The sequence below is a fragment of the Gopherus flavomarginatus genome, chromosome 9, assembly GCF_025201925.1.
Source record: "Gopherus flavomarginatus isolate rGopFla2 chromosome 9, rGopFla2.mat.asm, whole genome shotgun sequence".
NCBI classification, from domain to species: Eukaryota; Metazoa; Chordata; order Testudines; family Testudinidae; genus Gopherus; species Gopherus flavomarginatus.
Genome location: NC_066625.1, coordinates 9,834,818 through 9,861,003, shown reverse-complemented (window position 1 = coordinate 9,861,003; position 26,186 = coordinate 9,834,818). Strand labels below are relative to the sequence as shown.

Below are 26,186 nucleotides of genomic sequence, written 5' to 3'. Positions count from 1 at the left end.
GGCCTGACAGGGCTGAGTGGCAAAATCAGGTTAATTCTTTAAGCACCCAACTCCTATTAACTCATATGGTATTAGCTGCAATACACCTGGGGTAAGGAGGTGCGGCTGGAGTTTATACAGGTATCACATGCTCTGTAGTTCAACTGGAATTCTGCGATAATTAGGATTAATTAAGGAGAAGATTTTTGCCTCAGTTAAGAAGCGGGAGGCAATGTTTTATTAGGCACAGCAATCAGGCGGTGCTGGGGAACAAACGCCACTAACAGCCTGTGCCCTGTCCTCCGCTCAGCATCAAAATGGCAGCTCTTATACCAGCCCCAGCGAAAGAGAGTAGATGAGTGGTATGTTAATTTGGGGGCAGAGCTAACACAGGCTGACCCCATCCCCATGAACAATGGTAGCCCAGTGAACATCAAGGCATTAAGAAAGGGCTAATGGAGCATTATCGATAAGGCAGCAGACTCGGGCAAGATAGCAAACGTAAAGGCAGGGTCAAGCCAAGGGAACAGAAGCTAAAACCCGAGTTAAGCTGTTATCTGAGCCAAATGTACACCTAGAGAGCAGAGCGCACAGGCTGCCATCCAAGGAATCCATCAGAGTCGGGGAAGTGAAGTCACAAAGCCCTCAGTGGCTGGACTCTAGCTTGGCTGGACTCTAGCCCCACCTCCACCCAGACTCTAGCTCCCACAGGTTTCATTGCTACTAGCCCGGCAGGGTCCTGCCCTCTCTGCTCTCTCTCACACCCCAACCCTAGGCTTAGCGCTGAAACAGGGCTCTGATTGATTGAAAGTGACACTTATTCCTAACCACCTCTCTGATGACACCAGTTAAACAAAGGACTCAGGAGCTTAAGTCAAGTTCTAACGCATCCTTATCCCCTGTAGGAAACAAGTTGGCTGCTTTGCTGTCAGTATCAGTCTGGGGGTCTCTCCCTGGCAGTGGGGCCAGATTGATGAATTACGCCTGGGGTCTCAATAGCCTAACACAAGTTTAGGTAACAGCACAACAAGACTTCTTTGCTGAATGCAGAATTCCAGGTGTGTCCAAGCCCCTCACATCCTAAAACATCCCAACAGATGCTGTAAAATCTCTCCCCACATTTGGCCGATCCTCATCTCAGAGCCTGACTGACTGCAATACTGGGGCATTTTAAGTCTGTTCCTTTAGTTAATGAATAAACACAAAAAGGTCTTCAAGGCAGACAAGGCCAGTCTTTGGGAACGCCTGCCCTTCCCACAAATGTCTCACTCCCTGGTACCAAGGTCACTCACCTTTGTCCATGAGCTGGTTGAAGAGCAGAGTGTTGGAGAAGAAGAAGAGGTAGGCAAACATCTGTGAGGCTATTTCAGGGTGCACTTCATATTGGTGGAGCAGGTCTAGCGTAGCCTGGTAGATCAACACGACTCTGCGTATTTCTTCAGGCAACTGGGATGATGCCCGCCAACCTTCCTGGCCCTCACTTTGGAAGGGGTTACACTCCAGGAGGGCAGGTAGAGATACATACAGAGACTGGACAGGAGGAGACAAGAAATACACAAGGATTCAAAGCGCTGGAGATTTACTGTGGGAAGCAATTCTGCACTGGCCACATGGTGACCTAAACAGGTCTTCTGAATCTCTCATTTCCATGATCCCATAACCAGCTCAAGCCCCGCTGTTCTCAAACATGGAAGGGCGTATTTCTTGCCCCTCACGGACTAATCCCTTGTGACCTGCAAGCTTGCTCGGCCCTGTTCCTAAGCAATAATTTAACACCATACATGGTAGTCAGTTGGTCTCGGTCTGTTTTGGGGAACAAATGGAATGTGAGATACAAACTACTGTAGATATTAAGTGAAAGGAATGGTGCCCGTTCTATGCACCCACATGGTAACTGAAGATCTAATACACATGCTATGAAAAAAAGGCAGAAGACAAAAGCAGTGTCCAATTAGAGACACTTTCCTTTGTGTAAATGAGGAAGGTTGAAAAGCAGTGTCCAATCAAAGCTTTTGCTTGTATGCAAATGGGACAGGATCAGCATCGACCAATCAGCCAGGGGCAGAGGCTGCTGGAATAGTGGAACAATCTTTCCACAGAGGGGGAAAAAAAAGAGCTACAAATAGAATCAAGAAGAAAAATAGTCCATTTCCCAGCGAGAGGCCAAGTCTGTAATCACCGGACCTGGCAGAGGGAGCTGGTGGAAAGGCAGCATCATCAGTCAAGTTTAACGTCTCTTTCAATGGAAACAAGTCCGCACCCTGCAGACACAAGCAGCCTTTCTCTGTGCCCACACTGCCCATACTGTTCAGCGCTCCATAATGAGCACTTGCAATAAAATTTCACTCCAGGGGCCTAACAGAGCGTCCAGAAGGAATATTTCCATCATGTCCATGAATCAATTCATTATACCCAGGGCTATTACCGTACAGTAAATCACAAACGAGCTGAGGAAGGCTGGATGCGCTATCCCCACAACTCTTCCTACTGATCTGTGGGCCACGCATTTCCTCCTGGCTTCCTGTGGCCCGGTCCCTTGTTTCCAAGTCGTCAGCCATGCAGAGAACTGTTCCGTCGTAATTTCACACTCTCCTCGGGCTGTGACCATCACTGGGACACTTGAGCCCAAAGGAAAATGAATCCAAAAGTTACAAGGTGGAGTGAGGGAGAACAAGGGTTGGTCCTGAAAGTGACTGTGCAGCCTGAGCTAAGCCATTCACGAATGCCTCCCTAGGAGACAGTGCTACTGTTAATGCTTCAGGGACCTCTTACCTGCCAGAAATTCACTGCGCTCAGTTCAGGGTACCTGACATGCAGCTCTCCCCTACTGCCAATCACCTGCTGGGGTGATGGTATTAAAACTCGCCCAGTTTGCTATCTAGATTCTTATACAGCGTAGTAGCATCTTTCAAAGATCACGAGGCGCTCACATACTATGGAAATGGGGGGCTCATATTAGTAAACAGCATCCGAGCAGCTCGTAATCCCTAATGGATTTTATCCTCACACCCACCTGAGAGCTAGGAACGTATCCTCCTCATTTTACAGGGTACATCAAATGCCTCACCTAAGGTCAAGCCACAAGCCTATAGCTGAGCTGGGAAGTTCACCCCGGCCCCTAAGTCTGAGTCTACTGCTCTGTGTCTGTCTTACCTATTCAGACTGCAAGTTCTTTGGGGCAAGGGCTCTCTCTTACTACATGTTTGTGCTATGCCTGGCCCAGTGGGGCCTTGATTCTGGTTGAGCACTGTAGGTGCTGCTGTAATAGAAAAAAAACAACAGCTAAGTAACTTGGGCCATCCAAAAACATCGACGTGGTTTCTGAAAAACTCAACCTGTTTGATCATTTCTGACCCCTCAAAAAGTCATTTCTGACCCTCTTCAGTGACTCAGGGAAGTTAGAGAAAGTCAAATCCCCTGGCGCGAGCGTTTCTTGCACTGCATCCTAGAGACCAGCGTTTTTTAATACAGAGGAAGCTTGCAGGAACCAGTATATCTGTTAGAACTCAGCAGAAAGAAGAACCTGCTGTCCCAGGACAGGATGGAGAGGGAGGACAATTTCAGACACGGGTGCTCAGTTGGGAGACTTCTCCCCTCCATCTCCCGTCATCCCCCTTTGATTTCCAGTGAGATACTGTCAGCACAAGGCTCCTCTTCACCCTCTGGATTAGGTTGTGCATTAGCAGGAGAGAGGGGGAGGGGTTGGGGGTGCACATACCTTGGAGATATAGTAGACGCACTGCTGAAAAGTATACATGATCACTTCCTCTAGCACTGTCATGGCTTCCTCGCTGGCTGTGATGGTTGACGAGAACAGAGACTCCTTAGAACCTAAAGGACAAAGACAGCAATGGAACGTGTCAGAGCAAAGGGCTCCAAATTGGGCCTGTTAGTTACTGCAAAGGAAGCATGGCTAGTAGTTACAGTGTGGGACTGGGAGCCAGATGTTTTGGATTCTATTTCTAGCTCTTCCACTGACTCATTGTGTGCCCCTGAGAAAATCACAGCTTCTTTGTACCTCAGCACCTCGGTCTGTAAAAGGAGGACCATTCTCCTCTCTGATCTCACAGGAAGGACATGAGCCCTAATTTAGCAATATTGGTAAAATGCATTAGGCTCCTGGATGGCAAGCGCTATAAAAGATACAGAACTCTTGATTAACAGTGTTGTAGCAGCAATAGTTCCCTACTGGGTGGCATAACTTACACTGCTGTCTTGCGAAGGCGCCCAAGAGTGAGGACTATTTCAAAGAGCGGCAGAAGAGCTGGCCTGGAGGAGAACTGATGCCTACGTTATTTCTTACAGTCACTCTCAAATGGAAAAAATAATCAGGTAGCAGATGCATCCTTGGGTTGCACTACTTCACCTGGCCATATGATGTCCCCACTGCACTAGTGAAATTAAAGTTGAAGATGCATTTATCTGGCTTCACTTTGAGAAGCTGGACAGCTCAATATGGCTCTTTTAAGACAGAGGTTCAGAAAGAGAAACCATTCCCATCTGAGGCCATTTGGTGCATAAGGTGCTCTTGTTTTAGTGGACAGATACCCAAATCACAAAAAGCACATTGACACTGTCACCAGTGCTGGCAGTCACAGCAAAAGGCCTGAGAATGAATGCACAAGAGAGAGCTCCTGTTCCCTAGCAGAGATGGTCCACTCCAGATCAAAGTGCAGAGCAGACACACCGCCAGGGAAGCATGCACTTCCATTGCCCAGCTGAACCCTCCTGTCTCCAAGGCAGCAGTCTCCAAGGCCACGACTGCAACCCCCTGAATTTGCTTCAATACAAGAGAACTCAGCTGGTTCTCCCTTTTCTTCTCTCATTGTATCATCTTTGCCAGGATCCACCTGCCCCTTAGTCAGTCTACAAAGGATACTGCACTGGAGACAATATAAATTCACACTGGTGCCTTCCCTTCCCACAGTGGCTCGGGAGCCATTACAGGATGCCATGTCAGGAATCAAAAACTCCAACCCTGCATTCTGCTGGTGGCTTTTCCTGGCTCTCCCTTAAAGACATGAAACTGCACCTCACTTTCCTTGGTGCATTGTGAGCAGGGAGTGTGGACAGAAATCCAGATCTAATAAAACACAGGGTTGCCATAGTAGTAGTAAACACATATATGTTGTATTTCTGGGTGCTGATAGGTGGGGCGGGGTTAATATTTACACTACAGGCGAACATTTTTTCTTCTAGCAATGCTTCGATATCAGTCCAGTTTTGCAGCCCGCCAGCCCCATATGCTGAATATTTGTGCAGCTGGATGAAGTGCTGTCCAAACACAGCTTGTCAGAAAACTTTGCCTTTGGAACAGAAGAGAAGGTCTCAATAGCTTTGCCAAACTAGCACCACCCTCACGCTCCTTTGATGTGGAATCAGAAAGAGGGAAATTCCATGATATCATCCACCTGACCATTCCCCAAGTCCCATTTGCAGATGGTTAGTGAAGGACTTTTCAGCCACACACACTTTTGCTGCAGTTCAGGTAGGCAAATTGGTGAATTTTTAAAGGCTCAGGAAAGTGAGGGGCTAATCAGACTGAATCAATCCATGTGTAATGAAGGCAGGAGCATTGTAAACTTCCACATACAGAGCACCTGAATCCTGATCTACAGCCCCACTTGCTATTCCAATAGCAGGACCCTTCACTGCTGTGCCAAGAAACCTTAGTCCCGATCTGCTATTCTAATCCTGACCTATTTGGAACGGAGACTGCTAATCACACTGGCCTCTATAAAGGCTGGCAAATACCTACTCCAGAACAGGCTGACACCACTCAAACTTATTTCACTTGTAACCCGAGGATGATGCGAACCCAAGTTTCTTAAGTGAAAAGCCAATGTAAACATTTAAAAACATGGCCATAAGAAGATTTTCAAATCTGACATGAAAAATAACATTGGCTATGCAGAAGAAAACCTTGGTGCTCATCTGTCTCAGGCAATTTCAATTGAAAGCCAAGGTGCTAGGGAATCTGCCAGTGCAGGATTTCAAACCAGAAAATAAGGAGCACAGACAAACATAGCCAGTCCATGTTATGAATATTTCTGATCACATGCCGGCAGGTGAGGGTGACTGCAGAGAGGGGTATGGAGACACAAGGGCTAGCTCTTCCTGGGACCCGTGTGTAGACTACGGATTCCGTAAGCTCCTGAACGTACTCAGTACTGTGTGATCTGTTTAAGGAGGTCCCTAGTAGTACCTCTGGTCCTGAGCGATTGTCACCCAAGCTGTCCTCAAGTTGCTCAGCTGCTGTCCAAAGCTTTTGGGGAATAATATTCAAAAGGAAGCCAGTCCCAGGTTTGGTGAGTGATCCAATCGGGCCCTGGTGCTGATTTCTGTGAATCTATTTGTAAGTATTCACCAAACAGTTTCAACAAATAATTTTCAGCCTATGGGCTGGTTCACAAATGGTTTGCTTTGACTACGCTGTATCCTGACCGGTCACCTAAATCACATGGGATCAGGAGAGTAACAAAAAAGAAGTAACACATTTTCTGGCACAATTTTTCAGGAAAATATTAATTAGTGCTACGACTCATGAAACTGCTGGGATTGGCACAAGGTTTCATGAATACCAGGTCATCCAGCTACGCACGGATGGTATGTCCCTACAAAGCTGCAAACTGAACATGGGGCTTTTAGTCACAAAAATATACCCAAATCAGGGTGTGATGCAGTAGGGACTGTCTGTGTGGGGAGTGGGAGAGCAGGGGAGGACTTTAGGAGATGGACGATGCCAGAGCCTGTAACCTGAGCTAGGTAAGGGAGGGGAAAGGTCAACACCTTTCCCCGGGAAGGGGACAAAGGAAGGGAGTGGCAGGAGGGAAGCAGTTTTTTGAGTTTGGGCTTGGGGCTGTGTGGGCGGAATTCAGGGTATCCTAGCTAGGATCCAAGCACCCTGAAAGCCCAGAAGGACTCGGTGGAGGGGTCCTGACTGTGCCTGCAAGCTCTGCTGTAACCTGTGTTCCTGTTGTCCAATAAACCTTCTGTTTTACTGGCTGGCTGAGAGTCACTGTGGGTCCCAGGAAGAGGGGTGCAGGGCCGGACTCCCCCACACTCCGTGACACAGGGTTGTTGGGTTTAGTTTGTTTTGCGTTTTTTTTAACTATTCAATCTGCTCTAATTATAGGACAGAATTGCTTATACAGCAATGTCTAAACACCTGCATTTCCCAGGGGTACAACGCTTTTCTCAGACTATTTCATATCACCTGAGTGGAAAAGCAATTCCTAAATTCAACAAGGGTGTTTAAAAAATGTGACAGGAGACACACCCTCACTTGTAGAAAGATAGGGGCCAGCATAGGGTTTCTCATCCTTATGTATACCTGGAATTCCCCCCGTCTCTCACAAAACTCTCCCCCCATTGAGCAATCTGGGAAAAGGGGGCGGTCCTGGCCCCTGGTCTAGACAGACAGACTGCAATGAATGGGAAGGGAAAAGGTGTAGGAAAAAACCTCTCCTTTTCTTTTGCCAGCCTGTGGGTTCCGTGCGCTCCAATGTACTGGTTAGACTTTGAAAATCAAAAGTATTTCACTTATTCTGAGGCTATGACTTTTTTATTTTTAAAAATCTTCCCACAGATATTTCTTGAGGGATGTCAAGAGGCCAAAATACTGATTTTAACCTTTCCCTCACCCTCTTGTTTATGTTATTTTTTTCCCTCCTGATTCACCAAAACCTGCCCAGGCACAAGATGTATTTATATGACACTACACTGCTTCCCCTCCCCCTCCCCCAAGCCCCAGCGCCCTCCCAGCTGAGCATCAGCCTGTCGATTCAGGATGGCCCCAGTTCGGCCATCCAGCTCAATTCACTTAAATACCTGCTTAAATTTAGCCACAGCATAAGTTCCATTGATGTCAATGGGGCTTAAGAACGTGTTGAAAGTTAAGCATGTGCCTAAGTGCTTTGCTGAACAGGGCTGGACTTAAGCACTCACTTAAGTGCTTTGCTGAAGTAAGGCCTGGAATGGGCAAGGGGTAAATCTCTCTCCTTTACAATGCCCTGGAGTTTTAAGCAAATGTCGCTCAGCCCACAAACCCAGAATGCTCCTTCATTTGCATGCTTGCTGCCTTCGCTCTTGCACGTGGCATGGACTTCACTTTCCCAGAGACCATTCCCACTAAGGGAACAGACCTATTTAAAGAATCCTCTCTCTAGATAGCAACCCAAATCTAGCTGTTCCCACCGATTACAGCCCAGGAGGGACCAAACACTACCAGCCAGGGAAGACAAGTGTCCCAGAATCCCTCTGGGGATATGAGAGAGGAATGCAGGCAGGTGTTCATCTCAGAGACCCTTCAGCTACTAAATGCCAGCAAAGGAAGGAGAAGATCTGACACTAGAGAGCAGCAGAGGGAGGGGCTGGTCACTGAACATTGGATTAGCTGCTGCAAGGAGAGCCTGCTTGGATCTGTCCCTGGCCAATTTAAGCAGAATTCCCCATGCATGTTACCCAGCATGTATCTGGGTAATTATCATCCACCTAAGCACAATGACCTAGGGTTCTGAGTACTGGAGATCTGGCCCAGGAGGTTTTTCTCTCACTCTCCTTCAGTCCTAGTGATCAGCAGCAAATGCCCACCGTCATCTTCCTTGACTTTTCATTTCTTGTAAGCTTGCTGGCACTGAAAATACATATCACATCTCTCTATCAATAGTCCGCTGCAAGCTGAGTATCACCCATCTCTCTCATATCTGTAGACTGTACTTATCCACAGTAATACTCCAGTTATGAGACTCATCCAGTAGGGTGTGGGTTTTGCCAGCTACACCATAACTGACACCATTTAGTAATACTTCTAGCGCTTGGTTGTTTCCCACGTTCCTGGATAGAACTGGCTGAAAAAAATTGAATTTCAAATTTCTTTTGTCAAAAAACAGGGACAAATTTTTTGCAAGATGTTTTGTGAAAAGCGTTCATGGTTTTCAGCCAGCCCTACCCTTGCATTTGTGCACGGGCACGTCTGTGCATTCATACGCTTATCCTTCATCTTTGGTTTCAGCACTTTCTGCCCGAAGTGCTCTCTCTGCCTTTTTTCAATCAGCATGAAGCCTTCCCAACAATCCTTGCCCGTGTTGGATCCAGGAATGATCAAAGATTTCCCTTAGATTCCAACTGGAAGAGAAGCCATCCTAAATCTACTTTTTACCAACAGGGAGAAACTGATCACGACTGTGAGAATAATAAGGAAGCTTCTTGACTTCAGAATAGTAAGGACTGGATTTACAGAATGCAGCTGTACATGGGCATGATGGGGATTTAGGAACACACATTGTGAGAAATGAAAATAGGGTGAAATCCTGGCCCCACTGCAGTCAATGAGAGGTTTGCCATTGACTTCAGTGAAGCCACCATCTCACCCCAGCGAGTAAGGCCCAGTCGAAGGAAGTATTGAAACCCAGCAATGCAGAAAGCAGCTAGATCACCCTAAAAAACACCACAATTGAGAAGAAAAAGACTGCAGTTCCAGCGAGACTTCATAAAGGGTTGTTCAAAGAGAAGGATACAAAATGACAACAACTGTACTGTGATGGGAAAGTGGAGTGGTGAACAAAGAAGAAAAGAGAGATCTTTAGGAATGGCCGACTACCAATAAGGGCTGCAAAAATGGAGAGAGAGATTTTTACAAATCTACTCGGGGGACAGCGTCTGCCCATGCCCTGTGTTCTGCGTATGTGTTGGGGGGAGGATACTAGAGACAAAATGGGGCCTGTAATAAATGAGGAAGGAGAGCAAGGGTGAGATTTTCCAAATCACTCTGCGTTAGCCTAGCTCATGTACCCCTGGGGTACGCAGAGGTCTTCCAGGGGGTACATCAACTCATCTAGATATTTGCCTAGTTTTACAACAGGCTACATAAAAAGCACTAGCGAAGTCAGTACAAACTAAGATTTCATAGAGACAATGACTTGTTTATACTGCTCTGTATATTGTACACTGAAGTATAAGTACAATATTTATATTCCAACTGATTTATTTTATTCAGGGGGAGGGATAGCTCAGTGGTTTGCGCATTGGCCTGCTAAACCCGGAGTTGTGAATTCAATTCTTGAGGGGGCCATTTAGGGACCTGGGATAAAAATCTGTCTGGGGATTGGTCCCCCTTAGAGCAGGGGGCTGGACTAGATGACCTCCTGAGGTCCCTTCCAACCCTGATAGTCTATGATTGTATCATAAAAATGAGAAAGTCAGCAATTGTTCCATACTAGCACGCTGTGACACTTTTGTATTTTTGTCTGATTTTTCTAAGCAAGTAGTTTTTAAGTGAGGTGAAACTTGGCGGTATGCAAGACAAATCAGACTCCTGACAGGAGGCCAGTAATCTGGAAAGACTGAGAGGCACTGGCCTAGCTCTCTCCCACTGCAGTCTGTGGGAGCTTTGCCATTGACAGCAGTGGGAGCAGAGCTGGGCCAACACTGAGTGCTTTTGACAAATCTCTCTTTAAATTAACACAGGCTCAACAATGGTGAGAAACATAAATAAAATCATTTGGGACAACTGGGAAACCCTTATTCAAACAGTGAGGAACAGCAGGGGTGGGCATACTCGGACCAATGGTGGGGAAGCCACCAGGCCGCAAGAAAACCCAGAGAAAGATTCAAAGAAAAGATAAAGACCTAATTAGTTTCAGGATCCTCTCTTGACATCGTACTGAGCCCTGCAACGGATGAACTGAACCCCAACTCCCGGGGTTTATCCTCTCACTTTCCCAGCTGCTGCTCATGTGCACCCTGCACTTTGTGAGGGCTGCAGTATTTTTAGCCTACAAGCACATTTTTTAGAGTGCTCACTGATTAAGAATGCACCCGCTGTCCCACCCTCCCACCCACATATTGGTCTTTACATCGTGTATCAGCATGGGAACCAAGATAGCATAGGACATGGAGAGCATCCAGCACGCAGCTGGTTTGCCTCTTGAGTGCTTTGCTCCTTCTCCCTCCGAGGGGAATGAGAAAACGAAACGAGGCCATGCTGAGAGTGAAGCCTGGCTAATCCCCTCGCCATATTAGACTCCCTGCGACTGCAAGCTGTCACCACTCATTTGATAAGGGGGATTATGTCCCTCCCGAGTGTTCACAGGGCTGGAGGACTTAGCTTAGCAGCCCTGAGAGCTAGTTGTGCTTCCACAGAGGCACAGGTAATACTGAGCAACACTGCTAACCAGGTAGCCAGTCTTGTCTGCGATCTAATGGATTCACTTCACAGGGTGGAGTGAGAGGTGAGGCTGCAGAATGCAGAGCAAGGGATGGCAGCCAGCCAGGGGTTTCCAACTGTGGCCTGGAGGACTGGGCGGTCTGCCGAATACTCCCAGAGCCTCATCCTTACCGATGTTGCATCTCTTTCCTCTTATCTCAGTGGCCAAGGGTTCAGGGAAAGGACCTTGTTACCTCAGGTATCAACACACAGATACCAGTTCATTCTTGGTGACAGAAGTCACGGTGACCCTTTGGTTGCAATGGGATCCATGCCCCAAAATCATATCCATTAATGGCTTCAAAAGGCTACATGCAAGAGCTCATCCTTGCACAAGCCCCTTTGACAAGGTGGCTGAAACCCAGTAGGGCCAAGTGAGTTCCCTGGACTCAAAGGCAGGTGGCTTGATAGCCCATGAAGTATAAGGGAGAAAGGAGTAGTGCTCCAGTGGGAGAGGATCTAGGGCATGAGCTGAGCAGTCCTGAGGGAGGAACCTTGGGAGCAGCTAAGCCTTGGGGAAAGTTTGATCTGAGATTTATTATCTCATTAATAAACCAAAATCCCGGGAAGGAGGTCAGTTTTGACACTACACAATGGGAGGACTTTGTTTTCGAGCCAGCTGGAAAAGGCACTTGCTTAACACTAACTACTAATACTAACTATACTAAGAGGTAAACAACTATATACAATGGACACTGGAAAGGCGCTTGCCAAGGCAAGACCTATGGGACATTTCAGCTAACCGTTACTGGCAGTAAGAAGGGTCTGGTGGGTAGGCAGGGCTCTATATTGAGCCACTGAGCGCTGACCCGACAGATGCTGCTAGAAGGAAAATCTTTCAGTTGTCGTGCCCATGTGCACACACACACCTGATTGGAATGGATATGAACAAGCATTCGAAGAAGAATCTCCTTTTCACGTCTGTTTAAAAGGAACTCTTGAGACACACAAGAGCCCTGATTTTAAGACTGACTTTAATACAGCCTCCTTTTTTACCTTTGCACCTGCAATTTCACAGGTAAGCAATTCTGCACTCAGGAGTGAGTGGTGGGGAGCAGAGCCCAGCAGGACATTCAAGCTTCCACATGCTACGGCTGCCTTGGCTCAATCCCCAGCGGACGTGCCACAAAAGGCACCACAGTTTATCGTTCAGGAACCTGCTCAGGAGACGTCCCAGAGAGCTGGTGTGGTCATGAGCACTGTGGGTGAAGTTCCCTTACTTTCCACAAACCCCAGTATTATCGAAGGGCATATCTGGGATAAAGAGGCAACATGGTGGTCCTCTGAAGTCAGGATGGAAGTACCTTGCTGGAGCAGCAATAGAGGAAAACACCAGCAAACCAGCTTAGTGGTACAGCGCCCCCTTTGCCTGACATGTCACACAGCAGGCATACGGCTGGGGAAGTTTTGCACTAAGGAGGCATATCGGTATAAAGAAGCATGAGTCCTACCCTTGACATCCAGCTCCTCCTCCAGGCTCTGGATGTAGACGGGGGATTTCTGTTGGATAAAGTACAGGAGCTCAATGGAGTTGGACATCCAGAAGAGAATGTGCTGCAGGTCTGGGACCAGGTCTGTGACGGAGAAGCGGGACAAGGATCCAGGATCCTGACTGGTGAGACAGAAGGCAAGAGGAGAGTTTCAGACTCCGGTCAGGACAAAGCTGGTTGCAGTTGCAGTCTGTCTGTGTGCACAACATCCCCGGCTATGGGAAAAGGCTTGTGCCCCTCTCAGAGGCTGGTGATGCAGGATAGTCCCAGCGGGCATGAACAATGCAGTAATGGATACACCGGCAGCACAGACAACACTCCGGTATTTTATACTCTCCTGCGACTGCACGACACACTTTTCCCCGACACGCTCAGAAGTTTCAGAATGAGCATGGTCACAGACTATTGCCAGCACAAGAGTTATGGGCTTAGAAAGCAAACCCAAACCAAACCCAGCAGCTGGCTTCTCCTGGGGAGTTATGGAAGTGCTGTGAAACTACTCTTCAAATCAGCAATGGAATTCCTGTTTCCCGGTGAGTGGAAACACCACAGCCCAGCACCCCAGAGACCAAATGCTGGATCTCGGTGATTTTCTAACCATCCTGAGAACCTCTGACCTGCTGACTTACAGTCAGGTGCTGAGGACCTCCTGAGAAATGCTGAGCAACCTCAATCAGAGCTGAAGATACTGTGTTTCCCGGGCTCTTAGGAATTAACAACAATACTAATGGCAGCCACATGATTCCTTCTCCCCGGTCATGCGGTACGGTGCAGTGGCAGCCAACAGTGGTATACAAGGGTTTGGGGAACATGAAAACAAATGAGAAAAGTGATGCATCAAAAACAAAGCCTGGAGCAGACGGGACTCCAACAGGGTCACCGAGATTGGGCACGAGTCTCGGAAGTGACAGGGGGACTGTCAGGTGCCCAACTTGAGACTCGTGATTTTCAGAAAGCGGTGAGCACCTGCCCTCTGAAAACAAGCCCCCTTTTAAAGTGTCTTACATTAGGCACCTACAAATCACTCTTGAAAGTCATTCCCAGAGCCCTGCCCTATTAACAGCAGCCCTAACCCCCAGTCTGGAGAGCCCAGGTGCACTAAAGCAGCATTGAAACCAAAAAAGACTTTCTGCAAAAATGCTCTTGACAAAGGCAAAGTTTTGGCTCAAATGTTTGTTTTAGCACTTTGGCTTGATGTGAAAGGCGCTGAGTCAATGGGAGCTGAAAGCACTGAGCTCCTCTCAGGATCAGGCCCTTTATATAGCACTGCAAATGCTGAGGAGACTGTTTTCAACCAGCCTGGATTTTGTCTGTGAATTTAGTGCTGAAGACTGGCTCTCAATCCGGAGGCTGAGTACAGTACAGAGAGCAGCAACCCTCTTGAGTTAACCGAGGGTTTATAAAAAAAAAAATAATTAAAAAACATCTGGAAAATTTCTTAACTAGTGAAATGCTTTTCATGCTATGATCACTCAGAAAATGGTTGGATGGGATTTCTGATAACTTTGTAAAACAAGCTCACTTTAGAACAACCATGAAGAATTTTGGCCTCAAAAGATACTTTGCTGAGGAATGTTTTAAGCCAGTCAAAAATAGGGACCTTGGGCAAAAATGCTTCATTGTAGCCACATTTATAGGATTGCTCACACAACACAATAATGAACCAACACCTGTACACAGCCCCGAATGGAAGAAGCTGAACTATATGACTATAACAGATGGATAGGCTTATCTTTACCACACTGTGATTTACCATACCCCCCATGAAATTCCTTAGCACCAAGTCAGATGGCTGCCCTGTAGTTCACCCCTGGATTTTACAGCTTCACTCTTGGTTATTGTACCCTCAGAGCCCCGTGAAATGTGTCTCTCGGCCTGGAGCTCGTGGTTACCTCAGGGGATCAGTGGGAGTTCCATACACAGAATGTGGCAGGATTAAGCTTGCTGCCATTGGATGCACACGCATCGCTGCCACCAGGGGCGGCTCTAGGCACTTTGCCGCCCCAAGCACGGCAGGCAGGCTGCCTTCGGCGGCTTGCTTGCGGGAGGTCCTCCAAAGCCGCGGGACCAGAGGACCCTCTGCAGGCAAGCCGCCGAAGGCAGCCTGCCTGCTGCCCTCATGGCGCCGGCAGAGCATCCCCCGTGGCTTGCCGCCTCAAGCACGTGCTTGGCGTGCCGGGGCCTGGAGCCACCCCTGGCTGTCACTGACTGCAAAAGGAGCCGCAAACACATGTGTAAGGATGGAGTGTAACCCACTGTACCAAAGAGTCTCTTGAACTCATAGAGCCCCTGCTTCAATCCCCTTTCCCCGCCCATACTCTATGTGGCTACTTGCAGGAGGTAGCTCTGCCCAAGGTTTCTGCTCACGCCTATCATGGCTAATTTTAAAATGACACTCCCCAAATCTGAGACATACACAGGGCCAAGGTCTTTTAAAGAGACTAGTGACCTGGGACCTCAGTTTTTGGGATGCCCAACTGTGAGACACCCGAAAAGGGTCTGGATTTTCAGAAAGTGCAGAGTACTCACCTCTGAAAACCAGGCTCCTGTAGAGTGTCTCAAGCTGGGCACCCAAAGGCAGAGCCATTTTTGAAAATCTCGCATTTAATATGAAGAAATCAAATAATATCAATCTTAGTATGAAGAATGTGTGGCTGGGCTTCCCAGCTGCTGGTGACAGCTGGCACAAATGGCAAGACTGTAAGTGTGCAAGAGGTAAACGCAGCAGCACAACGTCACACAAGAGGGGAAATGCAACACGTCAGTCAAGTGTTCTGGAGCATTAATTTACTAATTTATCTCTTCTGATGTTCGGAAAATACTGTAAGGAAAAGTAGGCCAACGCCAGGCCCCTGGGGGACGTACTGGGATTGGATCCAGCATAAATACAGGAAGGAGTGAGGCAATTAACCCATTCAGGGCTGCGGAATGTACAACACACATCCACCTGCAGTCCACATGCATGTAAACCCTGACTGTCAAGGAATCACATCATTCAGGGAATGCATGAGCAGGGACCTGGTATAAAAGTGTGTCACAGGGCTACTATGCTGTATGGCCCAGTAGCTAGGGGAGTGGACTGGAATGCAGGAAATTACAGTTCAATTCCCAATTCTACCACTGACCTGGTAAGAGACCTTGGCTGAAGTCACTTCAGCTCCCTATACCTGTTTCCCCTCCTTCCCTTTGTCTATTTAAACTCTCTGGGGGACTGTCACTATGTGTTAATCACAACAAACCCCCAAGGTGTTACTGTAAAACAACAAAAGGAAAATCTCTATTCGCTCACCATCTGTGCTTTAAGGGCCTAAATCTTTTTAAATGGCCTCCAGTTCTGCTGGCACAAATGCTAGCACTCCACTTTCTAAGGGCATGTCTGCACTTTGAACTGTGGGTATGATTCCAAGCTAGAGGAGACATGCTGGTGCTAGCTCTGATCGAGCTGGTGTGCTAAAAACAGAGCATAGCCTCGGTAGCTCAAGGGATGAGCTGCCCCAAGTACACACCTAGCATCTCTGATGGGCATGCACTTTGGGCAGCGAGCCCCCCCTCCGCTGCTGACGCTGCTATGGCTACGCTCTATTTTTAGCAGGCTCCTCAACGAGAGCTAGTACAAGTATGTCTCCTTGAGCTGGGAATCACGGCCCCAGCTCCAAGTGCAGATGTGCTCTAACTGCATATCTGACTGCCAGCATCTGCAACTAACTCCTGGTGGAAAAATGCAACTGCAAAATCAGAAGCTGGTTTTAAAAAAGCTGCTTTTAAAAAGTGCCCTTTCATTGCTCTTTACATCACTAGTGCATTTGGGTTTTTCCAGGGGTGAGGATGTGGTGAGGCCACCAGGCACCTCTGCTAGTCCATCTCCTGGCCCCAGTACAACAATGCCTTCTATATACCCTTAGAAAGGGCACGGATAGCAGGGGTGCTAAAAGCTTTATGTCCTTGCTTCAGCAAGGTAGTGAGTCGAGCTGTGTGAAGTTTTGAAACAGCAAGTCCTTGCAAATAAAAAATATATAAAATGTTTTGAGTTTTCTCAAATTTTTTGTTTGTTTTTCTAAACGAACAATTCACCAAAACGGACACGAATTATTTTCCTGTGTCACTGAATTTGCATTTTTTGCCAAAAAAAAGTTGCGTGTAAAAAATATTGCCCAGCTCTGGTGGTGAACCAGGCAAGAAGCCCCCACCTAAATTAGACATTAGCAGAAGCACCTTGCTGAATCGGGGCCTGTATATTAACAATGCTGCTTCGGCCTAGTGCTCTTTACAGAACTTCCCTCTTGGTCATTCCAAAGGCAATTTCTCTCCCTGCAGGTGCAGCTGTTTCTCTCTTCATAAGAGGAAGCAGGAGTGGGGCAGGAGGGAGGCAGAGAGAGTAAAGAGGGGTGATACTTACTGCTGGGACTGCTTCTCGGCCAGTTCTTTCGTTTTCTCCTAGGATAATGGGGGAGGGGGGGAAAGCATAAATCAGTATGAGAAAACAATAATGCAGAAAGAGACAGGGATGCACACATGCGCACACCCATACACACACGCAGACTCCCAGGGGAAACAGTACTATCTGCAACAGGATAGTTTTGTCATGGACACTGAGTGGGCTGGCTACTTTGCGCTTTATTGGAAGGCAGAGCAAAACTTTGGTTAAGTTTTTTTTTTCCCTTGTGCCAAAAACTATATTTAAAATGCCTACTGGAGACTTGCTCCATATCTCATGCACCTTCTAGCAACTGCAGCTGTTCTGCATAGACAGTTAAACGAAAGGAAATGACACACAGATGCTATGGCAACAAGCATGCTCGATTTGCTAATATAATTACAATATACGTTGCAAGTGCACAGAAAGGAATGGGGCGGGAAGGAACCCAGGAGACTGGAACTATGCAATTGCCTAGAATATGATTAGGCAGATATATCCTTATTGTTTGTTACATTGTACAATACGCAGGTACTTATTTCAGGGTAAGTTGCCCACTGGGATTCCTGTGCATGTCTCACTGTGCCCACCAGAATTATTGTTATTTCAGTTCTGATGTGTTGCACAGCTCTAAGGTTTTATTTACATGAACCCTTCCCTCTGAAGTTCCCCACCACTGCTACCATGGATGCAGCTGCACCTGTATTAGACGGGCTACTGCCATTCTAATCACCGTGTTTTCCTAAACTTGCTCAGAGCAGGGCTGCACTGCTTAAAACGCTGGTGGCTGCCTGCAGCCTTATCTGGGTAGCAATGGTGAGAAACAAAGTCTGGTGTAAACGAGGCCAGAATGGCACCGTGTGCTGTGGGAGAACGAGGTAATCTCTAACAGGGAGGAAACGTACAAACCCTGATTCCACAAGTGCATTTCCTCCACTCACACTCTCTGACAGTTCGGCAGCGACATGGAAGGTTGTGATGCACGGTAGCTGGCATTCCTGCCCCGTGACCAGGCACACAGCTAACAAAGACTCCGGCCTGCAGTGACTTATAAACCAAAACCTCTCCCATAGGATGGCAGCAGCAGGGGGAAGGGATAGCTCAGTGGTTTGAGCATTGGCCTGCTAAACCCAGGGCTGTCAGCTCAGTCCTTGAGGGTGCCACTCAGGGAACCAGGGTAAAAATCTGTCCGGGGATTGGTCCTGCTTTGAGCAGGGGGTTGGACTAGATGAGCTCCTGAGATCCCTTCCACCCCTGATGTTCTACGATTCAGTCCAAAACCCCTCCCCTAGGCCTCCAGTCTGTGCTTCCAAGACCATGGACTGCAAAAGGAGGGGTGGTACTGAGCAAGGCTAGGGGCTACCTCTCATCCTGTTATTAGCAGGGCTGCCCAGAGGATTCAGGGGGCCTGGGGTCCTTCTGCTCTGGGTCTTCGGGGCACTTCAGCGGCACGACCCGCTCCAGGTCTTCAGCAGTGGGTCCTTCGCTTGATCCACGTGTGTTCAGTGAAGGACCTACTGCTGAAGACCCACCAAAAACTCTTGTGGGGGCCCCTGCGGGGGCTGGGGAAAATTGCCCCCTTGCCCACCTCCAGGCAGCCCTGGTTATGTAGAGCTAACCTGGGAGGGGTTGAACATCAAACATTTAACAGGGGTTTGGCCTTTCCTTGCACCTTCTGACCACAGCAAGCAGTCCCTTCAGCCCAAGCCCCTGGGATCTCTCAAACCTTGGAGGGGACAAGACCTTGGAATGATGGACAGGGTTGGCTCCTCATCAACAGACCCTCACAAGATAGTTCAAGACCTGCAAGCCTCTACGAATTACATGGGGATCTACAGTGCAGCTCAGGGCTGCCACTCTCTTTAATCCAGCAGTGCAGCCTGAGTGGACGTCCAGATGGAGCTTCACAAGCGGGGACTTAGTGTCCGTGGGCTGCACAGCTGGGTGACAGGGAAGGATGGTGGTGATTTGCTAAGTGCAGCCCTTGGGCCCCCAGAGCCACCAGTGTGGCCCTTGGATGGGCAAAGTTTGAATGCCCCACCCTAGGCTTCGCGTTCACAGGTGTTATTCGGAGACCCTACAGCACCTGCTGAATCCCCGGCACTACCCTCTGCCCCCGACTCCCCTAGGAAAGCTCACAGACTGACCCACACTGTCCTCTGAATCATCTTGGCTGACTTGAGCAGAAGCTGACCGAAGTCTCCCGGCTCGAAGCTAGTGGCGGAGTGCTGGATGCAGAGGCACAACAGGAAGGCCGGTGTCAACTTGTGATCGTCACCCCCAGGCTCGATCAAGGTCATGATCCTTCTCACCAGCACGTCCTCAGCAGCTCTCTCGAACTCCAGCTGCAGCCTCTTCCTGGCTGATCTTTGGCCTGCAGTGGGGGAGGGCCCATGCTTCTTGGAGGAGGGGCCCCTCTCCTTGAGCTGGCTGCCACACATCTTACAGATCACGGGTGCCTCAGGGTCCGAGGCTCGATGCATAGATTTCAGCCTCATCAGCGTCTGCGCAGGCAGTGGCTGGGCCCTCGTGGGATCCTTGTAGAGAAGCAGATAGTAAAGCCCCAGGGACAGAAGGTCTCCGTGGTGCAGCACAATCGTTTTTACTACTTCAGAGAAGTTGACAGACACACTGGCCCCCGGGATGAGCTCAACGATCAGCTTCTCTTCCGAACGATGTCGGGAGCGGCTCGACAGCCTGAGCCTCCTGATGGTGCAGTGAAGGGGCAAGATGTCCGGGGCGAAGAGGCTGATGCTGGGTTTGCTGGACTGAGTCCTCTGGCCCACTGTGTGCTGCTCGCGGTTCAGCAGATAAACCAAGCTATCCTAGAATGCAAGCATGAAAACAGATAGCAAAGCAGGCACGACCCACAAGGAGCTGCACAAGTGACTTGGTCTGACAGGAATATAGCTTTCCCTCTCTGGTCACTCACTCTGGTATCTTGACTCCTCAGTGCCGGTGGCCTCTTGCAGTTCTCTGGGTGCCCACAGCACACATCTTTGCACTGCAGTACTATTTTTTATTCCAAACACTGCAGTGCTTTCCCCAGATGATAACTTGAGTTGGCGTGGCAATGACGCATGCAGCAGAAGAGGCATGCTACAAGAGACAGGACTCGGAGCAATCAGCACGCAATGGCTCCATTTCCACTGCAACTGCTGTGTAACTCTACTGTGACTATCGCCTCAATACATGTACCTGCTAATACATCTGGTACTGTTACACAGGTAACCTGCGTCCATCCCACTTAACTACAGCTGGGGAGGAAGGTTATATAATTCCTCTGAAATTGGATAGCTACTCCAGTAATGGTGCCAATAATTAACATCAGAGATTAGCAGCGCCTTTTGGGGATATGGATGCAGAATGAGTGAACTACTGTTCCCAGGACGCATTGCAAAGGGAGCAAACCGCTGGAGATAGGGTGACCAGATGTCCCGATTTTATAGGGACAGTCCTGATTTTTGGTCTTTTTCTTATATAGGCTCTTATTACCCCCCACCCCCTGTCCCAATTTTTCACACTTGCTGTCTGGTCACCCTAGCTGGAGATCTGCTGACCTGCCCCAAGATATCTGGTATCATCTGCTAATTTTCAAACAGTAAGGGGCATTCACTTCATTGACGCTTACCACTTGTACGTGACTAACAGAGCATGCAGTCATACACATCAACCCTCCAGATACAGTTGATCAACTCTCAGGATGGTTCTGGCCATCAGCACATTCTCATGTTAACTCAAATGAGTTCTGCTATCACTAATCACTGTTCTATAAAAACACTGATCAGTGTCACTCCATAACCAGAACAGGGACATTCTGGAACTCAGACATAAATGGAGTGTCACTCTCTCCAAGGTCAAGATCAGTGGGTTTCACTTGCTCTTTGTACCACTTTTTTCTTTCCCACCTTCCACTCTCATTTCTCTACTCAGACTACAAAAAGAGGTGGCGGCGGCTAAGACAAAATTATACAGGACCTAAGTTTGCCCTCATTTACACAAGTGCATCTGTCACTGACTTCCACATGTGAGGACAGAGCAGGACCCATTCTCTCTTGCATTGGCAGTGGGATCTAGTGGTCAGAACTGGGGATAGGGAACCCGAACACCAAGGCTCTGTTCCTGATCTTTCCACTCACTTGCTCTGCAACAAGGGGCAGCTCACGTAACTACTCGGTGCCTCAGTTTCCCTATCTGTAAAATGGGGATAACAAGAGTTGTTGTTCTAGAGGATCGCAGTGCTTCCTATAATAAGCAGAAGTAGCACAATACCAGCTGGCAAGAACTACAAGATCTGTGTTACCACAGAACAGAACACAAAATCTTAGCAAACTCTGCCATTCAACCCTTGACAAACCAGCTGGAAGACGAGTCCTACTCGCTGCCAGTGCTCGAAGTGAATGCTGGCTTTGGGGAGTGGTTGAAATTTCCCACGTGACCCATCTACCGTTGAGGGGTGTTAAATTGGCACAGATGATGACAGAGCAGCTTCAGAGGTAACACCCCATGGAAGCGAGTGGAGGCAGCTTGGGGTTCCTGGTCATTGCAGGCTGCCTGGCTGCAGACTCAGGCAGACGGCACTGCATGGGCCAACAGTAGGAAGACTTTCGTCACATGCATGAAGGCTTTTTTTTTAAATCATGAGATCTTAAATTCTGCAAGGAAAGTTCCCTGCTCACCCCTGGCGAGTTGCTTTGCCAAGCCCCAGTGGTATTTATTATGCTGCCCTACGGCGTACTATTCAGTGCAGTGGCTTTGCACTGCATTGACCATGTGAATGTGCTTTATGGGACATCTCCAAAGGCAAACTCAGCATATTCTGGGTAGACCTTAATGTTAGGCTGCCTGTGCCCACCCTTACTCTTGGGCTCTGATGCAAGCAGGATTTGGCTGACTTGAGCAGCTGACGCTCTCGCCTGTCCCTGCCTGCTCTAAATCGCAGGTCCTGCCAGGGCTCCAAAGAGACGCAGCTTGCAGAGGAACCAAGGACAATGCTCCAAACAAGCAGGAGCCTTTGCAGCAAAGTCAAGAGACAAGACATCTGCTTAAATATTGTTTGAGAAAACTCAACTCTCTCTGAAAACCCCCAGCAGAGGCAAGCCACCATGCAGTCAGCCCGAGTGGCTCCCGGGGCTATTAGCAGAAGCTAGTTCTTTCCCTCAGCATCTCTGTGTCAGGATCCCTCAGGGCAGGGGATGTAGCAGCCCACTCTCCAAGCATGTCTCTGGACTCCAGGAGAGGAGCCAATGCCACGCCATAAAGCATCTCAGTGTCTGAACACCCACACCTCCCCACGGGATCTAGGGCACCTGCTGGGACTGCCAGGAGCTGGCATGGGCTGTAGAGGGAGCGCACAGACAGTCAATGTCAGTAAAGCCTCACAGAGTGGACGGCTGGGTGCTTACATGCTGGTAGCTGTAGCCCTGCAGGAGTAGGAGGTGAGGGGACTGGTAGAGGGAGTACCGCACGCTGCTGCCGTTCCTCTCTGCAGTGGGGGCCTGCTGCTCATCCCTCGAGCTCTCCAGGCCGCGAATGGTCTCGGGCAGCGTGGAGTAATGTCTCTTGAGCTGCTCCTCCTCCGGTGAGCCCACGTGACTGAGACTGGTCTCGCTCAAGCTGCGTCGGAGGGTGGGTGGCGTGGAGTGTCGCTTGCATCCCGTCAACAGGGTCATGGTGCCCTTCGCACGGTTCTTCTGCAGCTTCCGAGCCTGGGCATTGATGCCTAAGGACGAGAGCAGCATTCAGTGCTGGGGCATGCAAAGAGCTTTCCAGTCTTTTCGCCCTGTGCCAGTCCTGCTTGGGGAATAACAAAAGTGGGTGTTGGCCCTGGGACCATCGTCAAGCCAGCCACTGAGCCAGCCACGCCCCAGATACCAAAGTGTGGGCTCTCTGAACATGGCTTTCACTCCCTAGGCCTGGCTTCACTCTGCCAAACAAGGGCCTTGGAGATCTCTCTGTCTATTAATTCTTGGGCCACCATTTTATCTCTGGACACTCCTTCATCACTGCCCAAACACATGCCTTCTAGTCAGCTGCTAGCATAGATGGAGCCATAAGATTGACCTAGCATAGCAAAGACATGTTCCCAGACATTGCACAAACTGCCTTTACATCCTGCCTCTACTCCCCTGGTCAGACTCTGCCAAGAACCTGCTGTCACCTGCCCCAGGATCACAGGGCACTGAAAATCCTACTGTCCCCTAGAACCTGGGGCTGCAGTTGGACTATATCATTTGCCATCTCCAAGCCAGAGGGCCAGCATATTTAAACCCATCTTAAATAGAAGCATCACGTGTGAGACTCTGAACAGCAGAGGAGCTTCTTAAGAAAGCACCCTTAGTCATATTCTGTCTGGAGATGAAAACTCCAGCATCTTCTCACAGCTTTGGCCAGCAGAGGATTAGCAAAATGTTGTTTAAAGCTCCTGGAAACTCACCACAACGTTCAGGAACCAGGAGGGGAATGCAACGTTATCCGTCCAAAACGAATGAGCCCACCCCCACTACTAATCCCCACTGTTTCCTGAGCAATGCAGCTGGACCCATAGAACTGACCGCTTTTCAGGGCTAGACACTAGCTCTTGGAAGCAAATACAAACAAGTTTCATGCCAACTTCACCCTGCTAATCAATGAGAGTAACTTCCTAGCCCCACCCCCCACCCTTCCCATTCCATCCACAAAATGGTCTCTTGAAATATCCTCCCCACCTTACTTGGTAGCAGCCAGGATCCATCTCAAATCTGCAGCATCTTTTTACCAGCTGGCCGGAGCCACACAGGGTGGAAAATACCTTGATCGAAAACAAACAAAGGCCAGAATGCAGAGTGACAGCCCTGGAGCTTCATTCCTTACCATGCAGCCAGGGTCCACTGAGGGTCCTGCGCCCTGCACCATTGGCTAAGTGCACCTGGTTGTGAGTGGGGTGTGAGTGCTGACTGCCAGGACCTGCAGACTGCAATGAAGAGCCAATGCCTGCCTGCCTGCTGCAGAGCAGAGCTGTAATTAAGTTCACAAGCATCAAGTCGGGAGAGCTGTCAGGAAGACAAATGGGAGCTAGAGCTAGTGTCTAAATAGGACCAAACGGCCAAACCCAAACCCATCCTGCTCAGCCCGACTGGATTCCCCACTGCAGAAACGAGCCAGTGTGCCAAAGTCCCTTTCTATGCTGGAAACATCACTGATTGGGTGCGAGTTCTGGAAAAGAAAAACAGAAGTTGTGAATGCTGTTTGGAATCCTCGGACCTTTCATCCGGGGTCCCAAGGAGCAGAAAAGTCGTCTGCACGCTCATTCGTTGATTAACATGGGAGGCGAATAAACGGGTCTCGAAAATTCTGTTTCTGGATTAATGCAACGGCAGAATTTAATTTAAAGCAACAACAGAGTTGTTAAAACAAAGAGCAAGAATCCCCATCTTCTGGATTCCTCCTGCAGTTTTCTATGGGCTGTTGGACCACACGCCAGACATCTGCAGAACACAGGCTCTCCCCAGCAGGGACTCAGTCAAACTCCAGCTCACACAGGGAGACACCAACCATATCCCTCTGTTCAGAACGGAGCAGCACTCTGAACTGGAACGGCAAGCTCAGCAGTCGGCTGCTTAAAGGGACGCTCTCGAGGTTAGACCCAAAATGCCACCTTCCTTATTTGGTGAGGAACTGACTCTGGGTTCTGAAGCACATTTTTTGTTTGTTTGTTTTGAGACTATCGCTCCTTTGCTGGGAAAATGAAGTAGATGAGGGCGGGGCAGAAATAAGCCCTACTGTTTACATGCTTTAGGATTAGGACAGGGGATGGCCGCACAGCCTAGAGAGTTCTGAAACACAGCCCGCTGCCATCTCAGATCAAGATGGGGCAGCGCATGTTAGGACGTGGCCTCCATAAGCTGTGCTTCCATACTGGAACAGGTGCAGGGAAGAGTTACTAGGATAATCCGAGGAATGGAAAACCTACCTTATGAGAAGAGACTCAAGGACCTCGGCTTCTTTAGCCTAACCAAAAGAAAGCTGAAGGGAAATATGACTGCGCTCTATAAATACATCAGAGGGATAAACACCAGGGAGGAAGAGGAGTTAAGTTTAAGTTAAGCACCAATGTGGATACAAGAACAAATGGATACAAACTGGCCATCAGGAAGTTTAGGCTTGAAATCAGACGAAGGTTTCTAACCATCAGAGGAGGGAAGCTGTGGAACAAGGGCAAAAAACCTAACTGGCTTCATAGACTCATAGACTTTAAGGTCAGAAGGCACCATTATGATCATCTAGTCTGACCTCCTGCACAACGCAGGCCACAGAATCTTACCCACCCACTCCTGTAACAAACCTCTAACCTATGTCTGAGCTATTGAAGTCCTCAAATCGGGGTTTAAAGACCTCAAGGTGCAGAGAATCCTCCAGCAAGTGACCCGTGCCCCATGCTGCAGAGGAAGGCGAAAAACCTCCAGGACCTCTGCCAATCTGCCCTGGAGGAAAATTCCTTCCCAACCCCAAATATCGTGATCAGTTAAACCCTGAGCATGTGGGCAAGACTCACCAGCCAGCACCCAGGAAAGAATTCTCTGTAGTAACTCAGATCCCACCCCATCTAACATCCCATCATAGACCACTGGGCATACTTACCTGCTGATAATCAAAGATCAGTTGCCGAAATTAGGCTATCCTATCATACTATCCCCTCCCTAAACCTATCAAGCTAGGCTGAGCTTGATTAGTTTATGGAGAGGGTGGTATGTGATGAGACAGCCTACAATGGCATGTGGCCCGCCAGTGACTGCTAGCAGCAAATATCTCCAAAGGCTGGTGATGGGACACTAGACACGGAGGGATCTGAGTCACAACAGAGAATTCTTTCCCAGGGGTCTGGCTAGTGGGTCTTGCCCACAGGATCAGGGTATAATTCAATGGTCCTCAAACTTTTCAGGGTCACCCCATCCCTTATCCTTATGTGCCCCCCAGGAGCCAGGACCACGGCTTAGGGGAGGACGGGGAACACGGACGGGGGCAAGGGGGCCAAGGCTTGGGCCATGGCTGGAGGCAGGTTTGGGGCCAGGACCAGGAACGGAGCCACAGCCAGGGGCCGAGGCTGGGGCCAGAAGCA

General features: G+C 48.9%; 1 protein-coding gene across 6 annotated transcripts in view; it reads right to left on the bottom strand.

The window, feature by feature from the left end:
• RADIL (Rap associating with DIL domain) overlaps nucleotides 1–26,186 on the bottom strand; it is a 70,618-nt gene that overhangs the window by 18,474 nt on the left and 25,958 nt on the right. For 4 of the 6 annotated variants that reach the window (XR_007776141.1, XM_050966547.1, XM_050966548.1 and 1 more), the window contains exons 4-9: nucleotides 22,495–22,811; nucleotides 19,237–19,914; nucleotides 17,072–17,109; nucleotides 12,637–12,797; nucleotides 3,698–3,810; nucleotides 1,272–1,509 (exon numbers count right to left, since the gene is read on the bottom strand). Coding sequence is in view for 5 of the 6 variants with exons in the window: in XM_050966547.1 (XP_050822504.1) it covers nucleotides 1,272–1,509; nucleotides 3,698–3,810; nucleotides 12,637–12,797; nucleotides 17,072–17,109; nucleotides 19,237–19,914; nucleotides 22,495–22,811 (1,545 nt within the window). In the remaining variant the exon portion in view is untranslated. Of the gene's footprint in view, nucleotides 1–1,271; nucleotides 1,510–3,697; nucleotides 3,811–12,636; nucleotides 12,798–17,071; nucleotides 17,110–19,236; nucleotides 19,915–22,494; nucleotides 22,812–23,796; nucleotides 23,880–23,941; nucleotides 25,078–26,186 lie in introns of those variants that run through there. The other 2 variants (XM_050966551.1, XM_050966549.1) reach the window with 2 other exon arrangements.